The sequence below is a fragment of the Diabrotica undecimpunctata genome, chromosome 2 (genome assembly GCF_040954645.1).
Source record: "Diabrotica undecimpunctata isolate CICGRU chromosome 2, icDiaUnde3, whole genome shotgun sequence".
Lineage (NCBI taxonomy): Eukaryota > Metazoa > Arthropoda > Insecta > Coleoptera > Chrysomelidae > Diabrotica > Diabrotica undecimpunctata.
The window spans coordinates 38,010,856-38,025,125 of NC_092804.1; the positions used below are offsets into that span (position 1 = coordinate 38,010,856).

The following is a 14,270-nucleotide window of genomic DNA, read 5'->3' on the forward strand; positions in this document are numbered from 1 at the left end:
ATGTTAATTTCCCCAAAAAAGACAAAATGCGTGGTTACAACAGCAAATTTGGTAAGATGTAAATTGGAGCTGGAAGGTCAGATAATAGAACAAGTGATGGAGTTTAAATATATATGCATCACATTATCTAGCTACGAAAAGCTCGAAACTGAAGTGGAAAATCAAGTGAACAGAGCAAACAGAGCCGCAGGCTGCCTGAATGAAACGATATGGAGAAATAAAAATATCGGGAAAGAAACGAAAGGCAGAATTTCCAAAACAGTCATCAGACCAATAATGACATACGCGGCAGAAATAAGACCTGACACAGAGAGGACAAAAAGGATGTTATAAACAGCAGATATGAAAACACTTAAACATGACAAACAAATAGAGTAGTAAAGACGGCAAGAGACTGTTCCCCGATAGGAAGACGATCAGTAGGAAGAACACGAAAACGATGGAACGACAACGTACTGGAGGCACATTGAAAAACAGACAGTCATGTCTATATAAAAAGAAGAAGGATTTATACTTTCAAAAATGAGACCACCTTGATACAGACAAAAACATGTATCCAACAAATTAACGGGATAATATGATATAGACATGTCAGAAGAAAAAAGGTTCAAAACCTTTTTAAAACGATGAATTTAAGCCGCCTGTGACAGCATATATCGAACAAAAGTTGAACAAAGACACCAATATGACGATGGTCGGTGATTGATTCACCTACTGGCAACTACCTTCGTGTTCTATTTATTAGAGTAAGAATTTATTTATTAGCTAATGACAAATAATATATTTATTCTAACCTCTAAATTGAATTTAGTTATTCAAATATGGCTAAACCACGTCAACGGAGTGATATGAAATATTTTAAAGGGTTTTCATTTTTAGGGTATGTCTGGTAAACCATTAAATTCTCAAGCACAATTGAAATAGAAAAAATTATTAGGGGGGCTTTGGATCCATTTTCATCTCAACAGATAATACAGAGTGGACCTCATATTCAACAGATAATACAGAGTGGACCAAAAGACAGTTAACCATTTTGTATATTAATAAAGGCAAAAATACCTGGAGTAAAAAAAAACGTTTATTGTTTATTGTAAATAAGTAAGTACAAAAAGGTGCTTTACATTTTATGTTCAAAATGTAAACCACCTCCATAAACACATTTTTGGCAACGCTTATACACAGTTAAACAAGTCTTTCTACAGAATTCCAACTAGGTACGGAGAACTTCAAATTCTTCTGCAATCCTGTCTTTTAAGTACTGCATATCCCGTATTGGGATGGCAAAAACTTTATCTTTAAGTACTTCCCACAAGGCAAAATCACAGGGCGTCAAATCTGGCGGACGCACGGGCCATTCAATTGTGCCTCTTCTCTCTATCCAATCACTAAACTGGTCATGTAGAAACTCACGAACTTGCAATCCGTAATGAGGCGATGCGCCGTTTTGCTGAAAATATCGAATACCTTGTAACTGTGGATTATTTTCAAGTTCTCCCTTTAAATCGATGAAAGTTCCAGGTAATTTTCAGAATTTACCGTTTCATTAAAAAAATATGGACCGACAACCGTTTCTAGAAGTGGACCTGCAATGTCGATTGCTACTTTTTCCATAGGACTACCAACATTGTACTGTTTCATGGGTGCCCTCTTTTTACCAAATGAATCATTACGGGTTGCACACAGTTCACATTTCCGGCACCATGGTAACATTTTTCTTGATCCTTAGGAATTGATCTTAGGATATCCTTGGCATCACCTCGTAAAGCAGCAGTCAAGGAAACAACAGCCTTTTTTGTTCTGTCCAATGATTGGCTGTCGCAATAGCTTCAAATTGTCTAAGGTATATGGACCAAGAGGACTTTCCATCAAATGGTGGCAATTTGAATCTCATATGATGTGTCGTTTCGTCTCTCGGTGATTCTTCTTTTACTACCGGATCTAAGGCTACTGTATTAACTGGTGGTAGCACTTTCGTGTTAGTTATCATGGTCTCTAATTGTTTGATCTTCTTTTCTACGTTGTTTACATTTTTCTGTGTCTGATCGAATGTTTTAGAGACTTCTTCAAATTTCTCATTGTTCTGAATACATACTTCTTTAATTATTTGAGAAGTCTCGTCGAATCTTCTAGACACATTTTCGAATTTTTCTTCGTTTTGTCTAGCTGCTTCTTTAATAATTTGAAACATATTATCAAATCTTTTGGAAACGTTCTCCAATTTATCATCATTTTTTTTTTAGAAGTTTCTTCGATCTTAATTAAAACTGCTTCTTCTGCTGATTGAAAATGGAATGTCTCTGGGTCATCTCGATTCTTGTTAAGAACATTCTTCAGTCGTTCTTGGAGGATCTCCTTGGACCCGCTGCAGTCTTCATTGCGTTCTTTTAGTTGCTTACGCAACTGTTTTACTGAAAGTTGTACTAGCAGCATCTTTGGTCAGGCACACACGTATTTTTTTGGCATACCGCTCGGCCGTGAATGAAACTACAGGCCAGACTCCAACCTGCCTGATGTTAGGTCGTGAAGTTCGTTTGCCCTGCGACCTAGAGCTTGGCTGCAGACCTTCCGAAGAATATGTTGCAAGCGAAGATTATGTCGACCGCCTGAAGTTAAGAATGAACAACATTCATGAACTTGCCCTACAACACATCCAGTTAGCCAGTGACAGAATGAAAGATCAATACGATTCTCGATGCAAGAATGAAAGGTATGAAGTAGGTGATCTTGTTTGGTTAATCCACAACGTCGTCGAGGCGTTTGTCTCCTAAACTGCAAAGACAATGGGAGGGTCTGTATAAAATTAAAAAGAGAATAAATGACGTAATATACTGAATTAAGAAGTTGCCGAAAGGTAAACCAAAAGTAGTTCACATAAATCGTCATGCACCTTATGCTGGCTCAAATGAAACAGAAGAAACCCAAACCCTTCAACATGAGATCAAAGATGACCGGCGACTAAGCTTTAATGAGTTTATGTTAAATTACGCAGAGAGAAAGAGTACTAGATTCGGCGTAACGACAGAAGTTCAGCAGGATCTTTTTAGTGTTCCGCATAACGTCTCTCTAGCCCATTGTGTTGCCCAAGATCTTGAGATGACTAAAGGAATCTCATCTGTATTTTATAAGAAGTTCCGTCGTTTAGACGAGTTAAAAAATCAGCAGCCTGAAGTTGGAAGAGTACTGAGATTAGAAGATGGCCCTCGATCTTTGCTGTATATGGTGACCAGGAATTCGTATACAGACAGGGCAAGCTACGAGGATATATGGCGTGCTCTAACTAATTTGAACAAAATCGTGTGCAATTATGACATCAAGAATTTGGCCTTACCCAGATAGGCCATGCACTAGAAAATCTGGATTGGAAGATTGTCAGAAGCATGCTTGAAGTGATCTTCCGAGAAACCGGCGTAATAATTACTGTGTGTTGCATTAACCCAAAGAGATCGTGTCCTTCAAAGTCAGTAGACTGTTATTTCTTCTTGAGGGGGTCATGCAGAGCTGGAGAGGCCTGTAGATTCCGCCATCCTGGGCCTACATATAGAGTTGCTGATCGGAACCCTCAGATCTAAGAGGGGAGCAGTGTTACGAACATGCTTTCGGCATAGCCTATGTAACGGTTGCATCTCGAAATGGCATCGACAACCTTCGCAATGTATAGAGCGCTGCAGAAATTCATTTGTCAAACAACGAATTAGAGGTGGGACTACCCCAGAAGATTTGGTATATATATGTACCGATGTTATGAGTGAGTTTAGTTGTTAAGATATTACCGAACTGCAAACTTATAAATAAATATATTTATATAAATTCGAATCGCTCGTTTTATTTAATCTCGCTACAATATTAAGTCAATTTTGTTGTGAGTTTTGAATTTGAAATAATTCATAGTGAATTAAATTAAAAAGAAAATATAATTAAAACATGAAAAACAAAGTATTTATTTTCTATAAATTGAACTAGTCAGAACAGTGTGAGTTATTCTGTACTTACATGTTTTTTTAGAGACTCTTGTTACTCTGCAAAGTATAAGTAATGAATGAAGGGATAAAGAAGTTGTATTTATAGGCAAAACATCTGTTATCCATTTGTTAAACAAATTGAGATTTAACTAGAAAACACGGATATTGCTGCGTTAAGAGCCAAGTTTCTTCGTGTGCAAAATATTAATAGTGTGCATCCCAGAGACCTTTTTTTTTGGACGAAACGTGGATTTGTTCAAAGGGAAATAAAACAATTTCCTATCAACAGAGTTATTAAAGGTGTAAATAACCCAGAGGGGTATGATGGTAAACGTTTTATAATTATTCAAGCTGGTTCTTCGAAAGGATTTTTTACTGAAGCAAGTATATTATTTTGTTCAAAATATAAAGAAGCAGATTATCATGGGAATTATGATGAAGAAATGAACAGAACAGGGATGTGTATATACGTAATTGATGAGCTACCAATATAACACTGCCATGAAGTGTTGAGACTACCACTGCGTATTCAACGATATTGAATAATTGTGAGGAAACTGCAAGTCATATTACAATAAGTATATTGTATATAAGAGATGGAAATTTTGATAGTGCTGTTATAAATATGTGGAAAGAGGCAGTAAACAAATATAACACAGAAATTTGGATAAAATGTGTGAGACATACTCATGAAATTATTAAAAAGTGGTGTATCCGAGACAAAAATATGGTTCATTCAACCTCTTGTGTTAGTGTATCTATGGTTGCCGATCACAGATTGGCAATTGGATATGAGAAGGAGGGGACGTTAGGATTCTGCATAAGAAGGGGAAAACTAAGAATGTTACAAATTATGTGCTGAAACTAAAATAAATATATAATAAAAAATAGTTACTTTATTTATTCTGGTTTTAAAAAATACTTTGTAATATTATTATTTCTTACCTTCTTACGCAGAATCCTATTTTTAATTATATAATTTAGCTTTCTAGGCCTAGTCTATTTCTAATTATTAAGGTTTAAATATTAATTTACTTTAGATGGTATTGGGCATCTAAAGGTTTCCGAAAATGGGAGAATCACGTTCATAAATGTATACCCAGTCATCAAATGTATACCCATCAAAATCCAATAAATGAAATAAAAAAGAAGTATTAAAACGTAATATTAGCTATTTTCTAATTCTTATAATCGAATAATCGCATCCTCTGCCGACAAAAATGGATTCATACTTTGGATATATGACTATATCAAGTCATTCTCCGAATATTGTTCTGAAGCTAATGTTTGTATTTTGAGAACGATTTCCGAAGTGGAAATTGAAACGTCAATAAACGTATTTTAACCTTTAATTGTGGCTTATTCCCATTTAAATAGTAATTAATTCTCCGAATATGATGACAAAACTTTCTAATGCCTTTACCCTTAGAAGAATTACGCAAGAAATTACATTTAGTCAACGATATAATGCAACTTTTTAGAGATTCTCTGGCCACTTTGTGTGACGGATTATAATAAATATGTTACAAAAATCAGTTACTATATTAATTGAACCATAAGATTATTCAAACAAATATAATTTTGGTAAAAAATGATTAAATTTTGTATATAATATGTATGTAAGTAAAAAAGAGTTATCCATAAATTATATTGTAAAATATTTTACCTCAGTTAGAGCACTACAGAGCATATCATACAGCAGCATTTGTTCCATCTTTTTTAAAATTGATTTGATTTCTTCAAAATTAAGCTGTCTGATGCTCTCCCACTTTAAGAAATAAACTTCAAGATTGTGGTCTATGCCAAATTCATCAAATGGGACATGTCTACGCATAAAATTTTGTCTCATATACATCAGAAATATTCTCGTTTCTTCCGGATCAAAATCATCACAAATTAGATATACTGCTTTCTTCAGTTTATTTATGTGTAAAGATTGGATGTTATTTGGTAAATAATGATCTTTTACCAGTTGTTTGTTGCATCCTAAAACAAATTTAACATGTAGGTATTTAAAGAGGTAAAATATACTAAGTGACATAGAAAAAAGAACATTAACACGCAATAATACTGAATTTATTAAAGCAATTTTTTATTTACATTTCACTTAGGGTTAAATAAGTAGTAATTGATCTTTTAGGAAAATACAACTGATAAAAAAAAACAATATGTTGGACCTCCACAATATATTCTTTACTCAAAAATACGTCTGGGCATAATCCTGATGAGATGATCGAGTTCCTCTTGAGGTATAGCATCCCAGGCTACTTGTATCTAGTGCCTAAGTGTCGCTATAGTCTGAGGAGGATGATGTAACTGAAAAAAATCTTCTCGTAATGTCCCAGACGTGTTCAATGGGAGAAAAATCAAGAGATCTAGGGGGCCCAGCCAACAAATTGACTTGATTGTCTTTAAAATGTGTAACGATGCAAAAATATTTTAATTTGTTAAAAAAATTAATTTAATTCAGCAGTAACTTTGGTGCGACCCTGTATAAGATTTCCATCTACGCGTTATAAATCTCCGAAGAAAACATTTTAGTGTTTATCTTTAAATTACCTTGATTTAAATTGGAATCTGATAAGTGACAATAAACACTTGGTTGTTTTCAAAACTTTTTTTCTTGATTGGTCAAAGTGATCACATGATTCACGATGCAGCGCGATTTCGGCAGAGGCTCGGGTAAGGTTTTCAACTTGGTCCTAAATAAAGTCCATCAGGTGAGTCAAATAAATGTGCTTTTATTAAAGGATGACAAAAATACGTCTTCAATAACTCTCTATTTATTTTGTTAATTATAGCTTCCTTTGTTATTCATAGTATGACGCCATCTATTAGTTATATTGCGATTTAAATGACAGAAAAACTGTTTTTAAGGTCTATCCGTAAAAATTTTTGAAAATTATCTTTTATAAACCTTCTTTCTCCTGATAATAACAAACACAACAAAAGAATTATCTATTTGGTGCAGTCGTTCTCAAGTGGTGCCCGTACAAACATTTCGGCGATTCATTTTTATTAATATAGATGGGACACTAATAGTCCCCTTTTTTACTTCTTTACAGAAGGAAAGATTAAATATTTAACTGCTTGGCTTTTCTTGGTTAAAATTCGTTCTGGTGGAATTCCCTTTTTGTTGTTTTTCAGTTGTATTTTAAATAAATTAATTCTGGAGTCAAAAATATTTATTTGTCTTGGCAGGCTATTAGCAGTCTGGACCAATCGTGTAGTTGGTTCATTGATACCATAATTAGTGTGGTAAAATGGCACTGAAAAGATTTCCGATTGTCTATTGTTTCTACTGGGTACTTTAAGGCTAGTGAGTGATAACAATTAAGAACAACAATTGAGGACAATCTATAATAGCATTAATAACTTTATGCATGAAACATAAATCTAACAATTTCTTCCTTGACTCAAGTGTTTGTAAATATATAGTGTCTCTTACCAACTGAGAGTTATATTCCTCTCTCCGGTATCCACTCCTAACAGCTGCTGTCCTCAAAAATGTTCACCAATAATTATGTGAATTTAAAAGAGTGCGAATAATAGGGATGCGAAAAGCTGGAATCAGCTTTTCTAATACACACTTTACACTACATGATTTATCATGTGATTTGTCATATGATTTGGTCATGAAGTGAAATTTACATGTTTACACTGTGTGATTTGTCATAAGCACTGTCATGCGGCTCGTCATAGCTTGTCACAGGAGAATAGGACGGTACCTATTTCGCATGATAAAACCATATGATTTTCGGTAATAATACGGGTAAAAATAACACATAAATTATAACACCAACATATTTAAATATCGCGCCTTATTCTTATGTCAATTCAGCGACATTCCCTTACCGAGAGACAAAATTCTTTATTTATTTATTTATTTTTTGTTTGTTACATTGATATTGAAATTGTATCGTATTTTTCTTTTATTATTTATTTTATTTTATTCTTAGTTTAGTGTTTTCTAGTCTTCTTGTCATAATTTTAGTTTAGTTTCTTTATTAATTGTTTTTAATTTGGTATAATATCAACACTAATTTGATATACCCTGTCCACGATTTCTTCGTAAGAGCCACCTGCGAGCCCAAAGGCGTCTGATCTTTTTTTCTTACTGCTGTACGCTTTACGCAGTTGTTGCCGGCGTATTATTATTAAAAGTCGGGAAGCCAATGCAATCAAAAATTTATTTTCCATTACAATTGTTTCAAAATCTAATAGTTGACACCTATACTGTGTCTAGTATCTCTATGACCATAAACAAAAAGAAAAAGCAATAAAACCTTACTCATTGTCACTCATATCATAAGTCATAACTTATCATGCAGTGTAAACACGATTTTTTAAAACATTATAGAAACGAGGAATCATAACAAATCTCATATGATATTGTCATATGATAAAATCATGTAGTGTAAAGTCTACTTTAATCAATTGATGATCAATGGCTACCTGCTACAGCACAAGAAATCGGTATGAGATCAATGTACCAGAGAATATAGTCTTCTCATCTTTAATTTTATCGACAGTGCCTCATCTTGCTGTTAACCGAAGGATGTAAGGAAGCAAGACTACTGTGGTGCCAAGAACGCAATGGGTGTGATCAGGAATGGAACTATGTAGTGACAAATCTCGTTTGTAACCCACTACTTGCGGCTCAAAGATGTCCGAAGACGGGTTCGATGACGACAGGTTCGCTGATGACGAGTCCACTGAAGACGCACAGAAAGAACTTGACTTTTCAGACAGAAGGTTGTCCAGATTTCCAGAATGCTTGGACCTCTCTACACTGCAGGAAGATATCGATCACTTTATTCGAGGCATGCATTGCAGAGTAGATGAGTATATTTAGGAGGAAATCCAACTCATTACTGAATTTTAAGGTTTTAATGACAGCTCTAGACAAAGCCAGGGGGATATCTTTCTTAAAATTGTAGATCTACTATTGGTAAATCTAAAAGATGTATTATGTTGTAAAATCATGTGAATTTACAAATATTATATAAAAATCTGGTTTTTCTCAAACTTACCTAAGTCATTTAAGATTTTGTAATGTTTGATGATGCACAGGGCCTCAATCAATTTATTCTGCCACATATGTCCCTTCTGTGAATGATGTTCAGCCCATTGAAACAAAACATTTCGGTTGCCACCTTGCAGTAACAAAATAACAGTCTGAAGATGAAAATCGATTTCTGTTCTGTCTTCCATCAATAAATATATCAGAGAAATCTGAAATAAACAATTTCCTATACTCGATACACATAAGACCAAAGTTTGGACACCAAACTAAAATATAATATAACAAACTTCCATTTTTGGAGAAAATATTATTTATTAGGAACTGTATGTAATAAGTTTTTTGCACTATGCTAAAACAATACAATCACTGTTGTATTTTATTAAGAGATAAGCAATCATTTTCTGAACTTACATAAAACATAGGTAAATATTTTCTCACACTTGGTTAAAACAAACTGTTCAAAAAACTACAATCATTCAGTTACAAAGTGAAGATGCAAATGGAAATTTCACTGGATAAAAACAGAAGTAATGTAATGGTGGGATCAAGACACAGTAACATAATAAATGAAATTAGAAATACCATATGGATGATGACTTTATGGTAGCCTTTGTATTTGGTATAAAGTACCTTAAGAGAGGGATAGAGGAAACATACAACCCAGGCTGCTGGTACATAGATGGATATCAAACTGCACAAGGATAGAAATCTGCAGTAGTGGAGTATCATTTTGACTGAAATATGCAGTGAACAAGCCAGAATCAGCTCAGAATCATAACTGGCATTCTTACTGGACATGGGGCAGTTAAATGACACCTACATATATGGTTTAATAGCAGAAAACCTGAAAGTCAACCATATCTTGTGAGACACTAGATCACAAGAGGCAAACAATACTTAAAACCAACCAAGCTGGTAAGAGGTGTCCAAATTTTGGATTGGATTCCAAATAAAAAGCACCTCAGTATTATGAATGTCACCCGGAGTTTCACACACATACTTAAAAATTTGTATGAACAAAATTTAGCTAAATAATGATTACTTACACTTTATTAAATATATTTCTAAGAATGATTGAGCTGCAACTATAATATTTCTATATATATTATGGACTTCTTAAGCCAGAATATTTTTTATTAAATATAATACAAATTTATACTTTTATCAGATTCTTGATAAATCACATTATTTTTTTATTACTGCTTGTTTTAGGGGTTTCCACACCATACATAAATGTTAAAAATAACATCATAAGTATTATAAACATTTCCCTTGTAGATTTCTAATTTAAGGTTATGATTAAAAAGGAAGTTTAAAAGTCTTATAACAAGTGTTCCTATGTTTCTAGTAAAACTAGTAGGAAAATAGGAATTTCAATCCTAACCTAATCCCAAATTTGTTTAATTTGGTTTCCATTTTCTGTTATCTACAAAGCTAAATATTTAAACACCACTACTCTTTACAGTTGTATTACCAATTATTTTTAATTCATGCATGTTTATGGTGAATAATATTCAATTCAAAAATGTGTCTTTCTTTTTTCCTTGAGTTCATGAACAAACTACAAATATTTAATTCTTAGAGATCCACTTTGATTTGTAAAAGTTACTATATTTGCCTGATCGAATAGATCTTTATTATTATTTAAATAGGTAAATCTAATATGCCACAATACTTAAAATTACTTACACTTTACCACATTTGTGTGGCCAGACAGACACTTTGCAAGTTCTGAAAGTTTAATTTCATATTTCAGGGAACACAGTGAGCAGTCACTCAGCCGCATTCGTGGAGAGTAGCTTTGTCAGCACATTGTACAGTGAGTTTGGATTTTTATAAAATTGCAAGTGGTCTGTCAGATCACTCTATGTATCACTTATTTAACTTTTTTGGATTCGACTCTTTCATGAAAAATGGATATCAACCCAAATGTTGTTGCCTTGGACAGTGACTTTGATTGGCAACTTCACAGAAAGAAAGGGTTGAAGATGAAGAAACAATATCCATAACTGCCGTTGTTTGGCACTTATTCCCCCCTTTTTAACACAACTCTTAAATATATTTTTTTAATGATTTCTGGAGTGGAAATAAAAACATCAAATTTTTAGTTAATTTTGGATGGAATGATGGAATTTTCATTACAATCAATTGTGGCTTAATCCCATAAAAACACAATTTTTAACTGAGAATTAGAATGTTGATGAAATTTGTGATAAATAATTGTGTAAACAAGTAAGGTAATATAGAATACTTTAAGTTTGTACTTACTATTTCATTTGAATCTAATTGGCATTCAATATATTTTACTTTGTCAAGATCTAGAACATCTTGTGGGCTTGGGAGAGATACAGTGGGATGCACAGATGCATCAGTAGTTTCATTGTTGACTAAAACAAAAGCAACCCATTAATCTGATTTTGAACTTCTCACACAAAATTGGTGTATAATAAAAATGTAGGACCTCTACAAACCTAAAATTTATATACATGGATTCTGCTTAGGTGATTAATATACAATGTATTTAAACACATAACTATTAGAAAATTAGAATTTTGAATGAAATACCATACCATTCACAAGAATATTATATTTCCAACAAAAGGTTCAGTCAAATTATTAATATGTGTGTTATATATGAAATAGAATACTTACTAATTTCTTCCTCAACAGATTCTATTTCTTCTGTAGAAGAATCTTCTGTAGACGAGTCTTCTGTATCATCATACTTGCTTGATTGATTTTGGCTTAATTTTTCTAGGATATTACCCATTTTATTGTCCATATAATATTATCATAAATATAACTGCAGAACTGCACTATAATCCTTAGTTAAACCAAATGTAAAAGCCAAGGATAAACAGTACGTAAGCAATCTTGTCCTTTGCTTTAAAATTCTGGACGACATCAACGGGGAAGTCCCTATGATGGCTTTGTTTAAAGTTTAGGAATTATGCTTTAAAATATTGCAATGTTTAAAATAAAGTCTAATAATATTTTGAAATCAAAATTAGTTAAAATAATTTACCAAACAAGACTAATTGGGAGTATAAATCCTAATCTATCTTCTACATTCCAAATATTAATATATCTATAATTAAACCTATTTATAAAAGATATCTTCTCTCTTCTCATTTGGTAATTGACGTATTTCAAAAATTTATGTTTTTAACCATACCACCACCTACTACATAATATAATGATACATATGATAATTCTGTTTTAAATCTTTAAAATCACACCTACAACAAATAAAAGAAACACATGGACATTTAAATATCTGATAAGATCTTTGGAACCGCAAATAAAAATACATTTTAAATATTGTATTAGAAGACACTTCCCAAATAGCCAAATTGTAAAGTCCATTTTTCTTCTTCTGATTTTATGAATTTGACATAATAAATTTGAAGGCAGTTGACCGTGCATTCGTGCAATTTCCGGTAAAGATAAAACATTTGATGATTCAATTAAAATATAGGTAAATTACAAAGTGAGTACCAAATTTTAGGCATCTTTAGTTGGTTGATATAATGGCTACCGGATCTAAAAAGCGTATCATGGTAGAAACAAAAAATTTGTCAAAAGATCCTCCTCCCGGCATTAGTGCAACACCTGATGAATCCAATTGCAGATATTTTCATGTGGTGATGGCAGGCCCTGCTGGATCACCTTATGAAGGTGGATTGTTTAAGTTAGAGTTATTTTTACCGGAGAATTATCCAATGTCTCCGCCAAATGTTAGGTTTTTGACAAAAATCTATCATCCTAATATAGATAAATTAGGAAGAATATGTTTGGATATTTTAAAGGACCAGTGGTCGCCCGCACTTCAAGTTAGGACTGTTCTATTATCTGTTCAAGCCTTACTGAGTAGCCCAAACCCTGACGATCCCCTTGCAAATGATGTTGCTAATATGTGGAAAAGTAGAGAACATGAAGCAGTGCTCAAAGCAAAAGAATGGACAAGACTGTATGCTATGGAATAATCTCCAATAATGTCACAAGACTGACTGTGATACTATGTATTAACATGTTAAATGTTATAATAATATATTTTGTTTTAATGTGATGTTTTTTCATATTGACTATAAATAAGTAGTGTTTTTTAAAAATTTTGTATCATTTAGTGACTTGAAAGTTGTTTTGGGTGGAGGAGACTAACAAATATTCTTATTTACACATATTAAGTAAGTAAGCCTCTGTAACTCATTTAATAGGCCAGAAGACTAACTGAAAACATTTCTCTTGCGTTTACTTCAAAAATTTACTTAATATGATACAACATTTATTTATACTGGATTCATTGTGCAAAATGGACCCAAAATAACTAAACATTAAACTATTTTTCCTACAACTTCTTGGATAGTATTATATTTCATTTTTGTTGTTTTTTTTTTCTGTTCTCACAATTTACAGAGGGAGTATTATTCATGTATGTGAATATTATGACCTCTGAATGTTGGACTCCTTTAAGTACTCAAATATGATGAAAGATTAACTTTTTTGTAAGTACACTTTTATAAACTTATAAAAAAATAAACATTGGTCAAAATTTATGTGATGTAGTAACAACGGTATAATATGCCTATGTAGATTGAAACATAATCAAAAAAAGTTATGTAACGAGAAAATGAATCAATAAGACTAGCCATCTATCTCATGTAATGTCAGTTACAAACAGTAGTATTGGAATATTAATAGGGATGAAATGTGTAAATAATGAAACAAGTTTCAAATTTTAAACAAAAAGCAGTAAGTATGAAGAAATAACCTTTTTTCAATTGCTGTTTAAAAAATAAGAGGAATATTCAGAACAAAATTATAACTGTCAATCGACAAGGTCTTTTGTAAATGTGATAGATGTTATAACTCCCTTGCATGCTGTTAATTAGTTTTATGTCTCTGGGCAAATAAGCACTAGATCTGGTTCCTCCGATATACTTTTTAGATCCATGTTTACTGTTCCACCAATTTATATTTTTTGCGTCAAAAGCTATTTTATGCAAAACTTGTTATTTTAAAATTTTGTCAGAATATCTTGACTGCAAGAAGGTATGAAAAACGTTTATTTCATAAAATACTATTTTAAAACAACATTTTGTTCTCAAAAGTTAGCCTTGGTGCTTTTCCCAAACGAAGACTATTTTAGACACTATATTATACTATTGTTACATTGAAACACTATCATATACCAGAATCTGACAATTTTAAAATTTTTGGAAACCTAATTTGTAAAAAATTAAGATTTTTAAAATAATTCAAACTGAAACTTATACTGATTTTTT

The 14,270-nt window shown here is 32.5% G+C and overlaps 2 protein-coding genes across 2 annotated transcripts in view; one reads left to right on the forward strand and one right to left on the reverse strand.

Moving 5' to 3' along the window:
- The window catches only part of Dredd (Caspase-8 Dredd), a 49,889-nt gene extending 37,758 nt beyond the window's left edge, over positions 1-12,131 (reverse strand). The window contains exons 1-4 of the mRNA XM_072522687.1: positions 11,638-12,131; positions 11,254-11,372; positions 8,993-9,194; positions 5,626-5,945 (exon numbers count right to left, since the gene is read on the reverse strand). Coding sequence (XP_072378788.1) covers positions 5,626-5,945; positions 8,993-9,194; positions 11,254-11,372; positions 11,638-11,767 — 771 coding nt within the window. The 5' untranslated portion in view covers positions 11,768-12,131. The remainder of the gene's footprint in view (positions 1-5,625; positions 5,946-8,992; positions 9,195-11,253; positions 11,373-11,637) is intronic.
- Positions 12,132-12,383: 252 nt separating this feature from the next.
- On the forward strand, positions 12,384-13,097 carry LOC140434428 (ubiquitin-conjugating enzyme E2 N-like). The gene has a single exon (XM_072522689.1). The coding sequence runs from the start codon at positions 12,516-12,518 to the stop codon at positions 12,969-12,971; it is 456 nt and encodes a 151-aa protein (XP_072378790.1). The 5' UTR covers positions 12,384-12,515; the 3' UTR covers positions 12,972-13,097.
- The last annotated feature ends 1,173 nt before the right edge of the window (positions 13,098-14,270 follow it).

Coding starts and splice junctions, on each gene's coding strand:
- LOC140434428 (XM_072522689.1), top strand. CDS start 12,516: ATGGCTACCGGATCTAAAAAGCGTATCATGGTAGAAACAAAAAATTTG.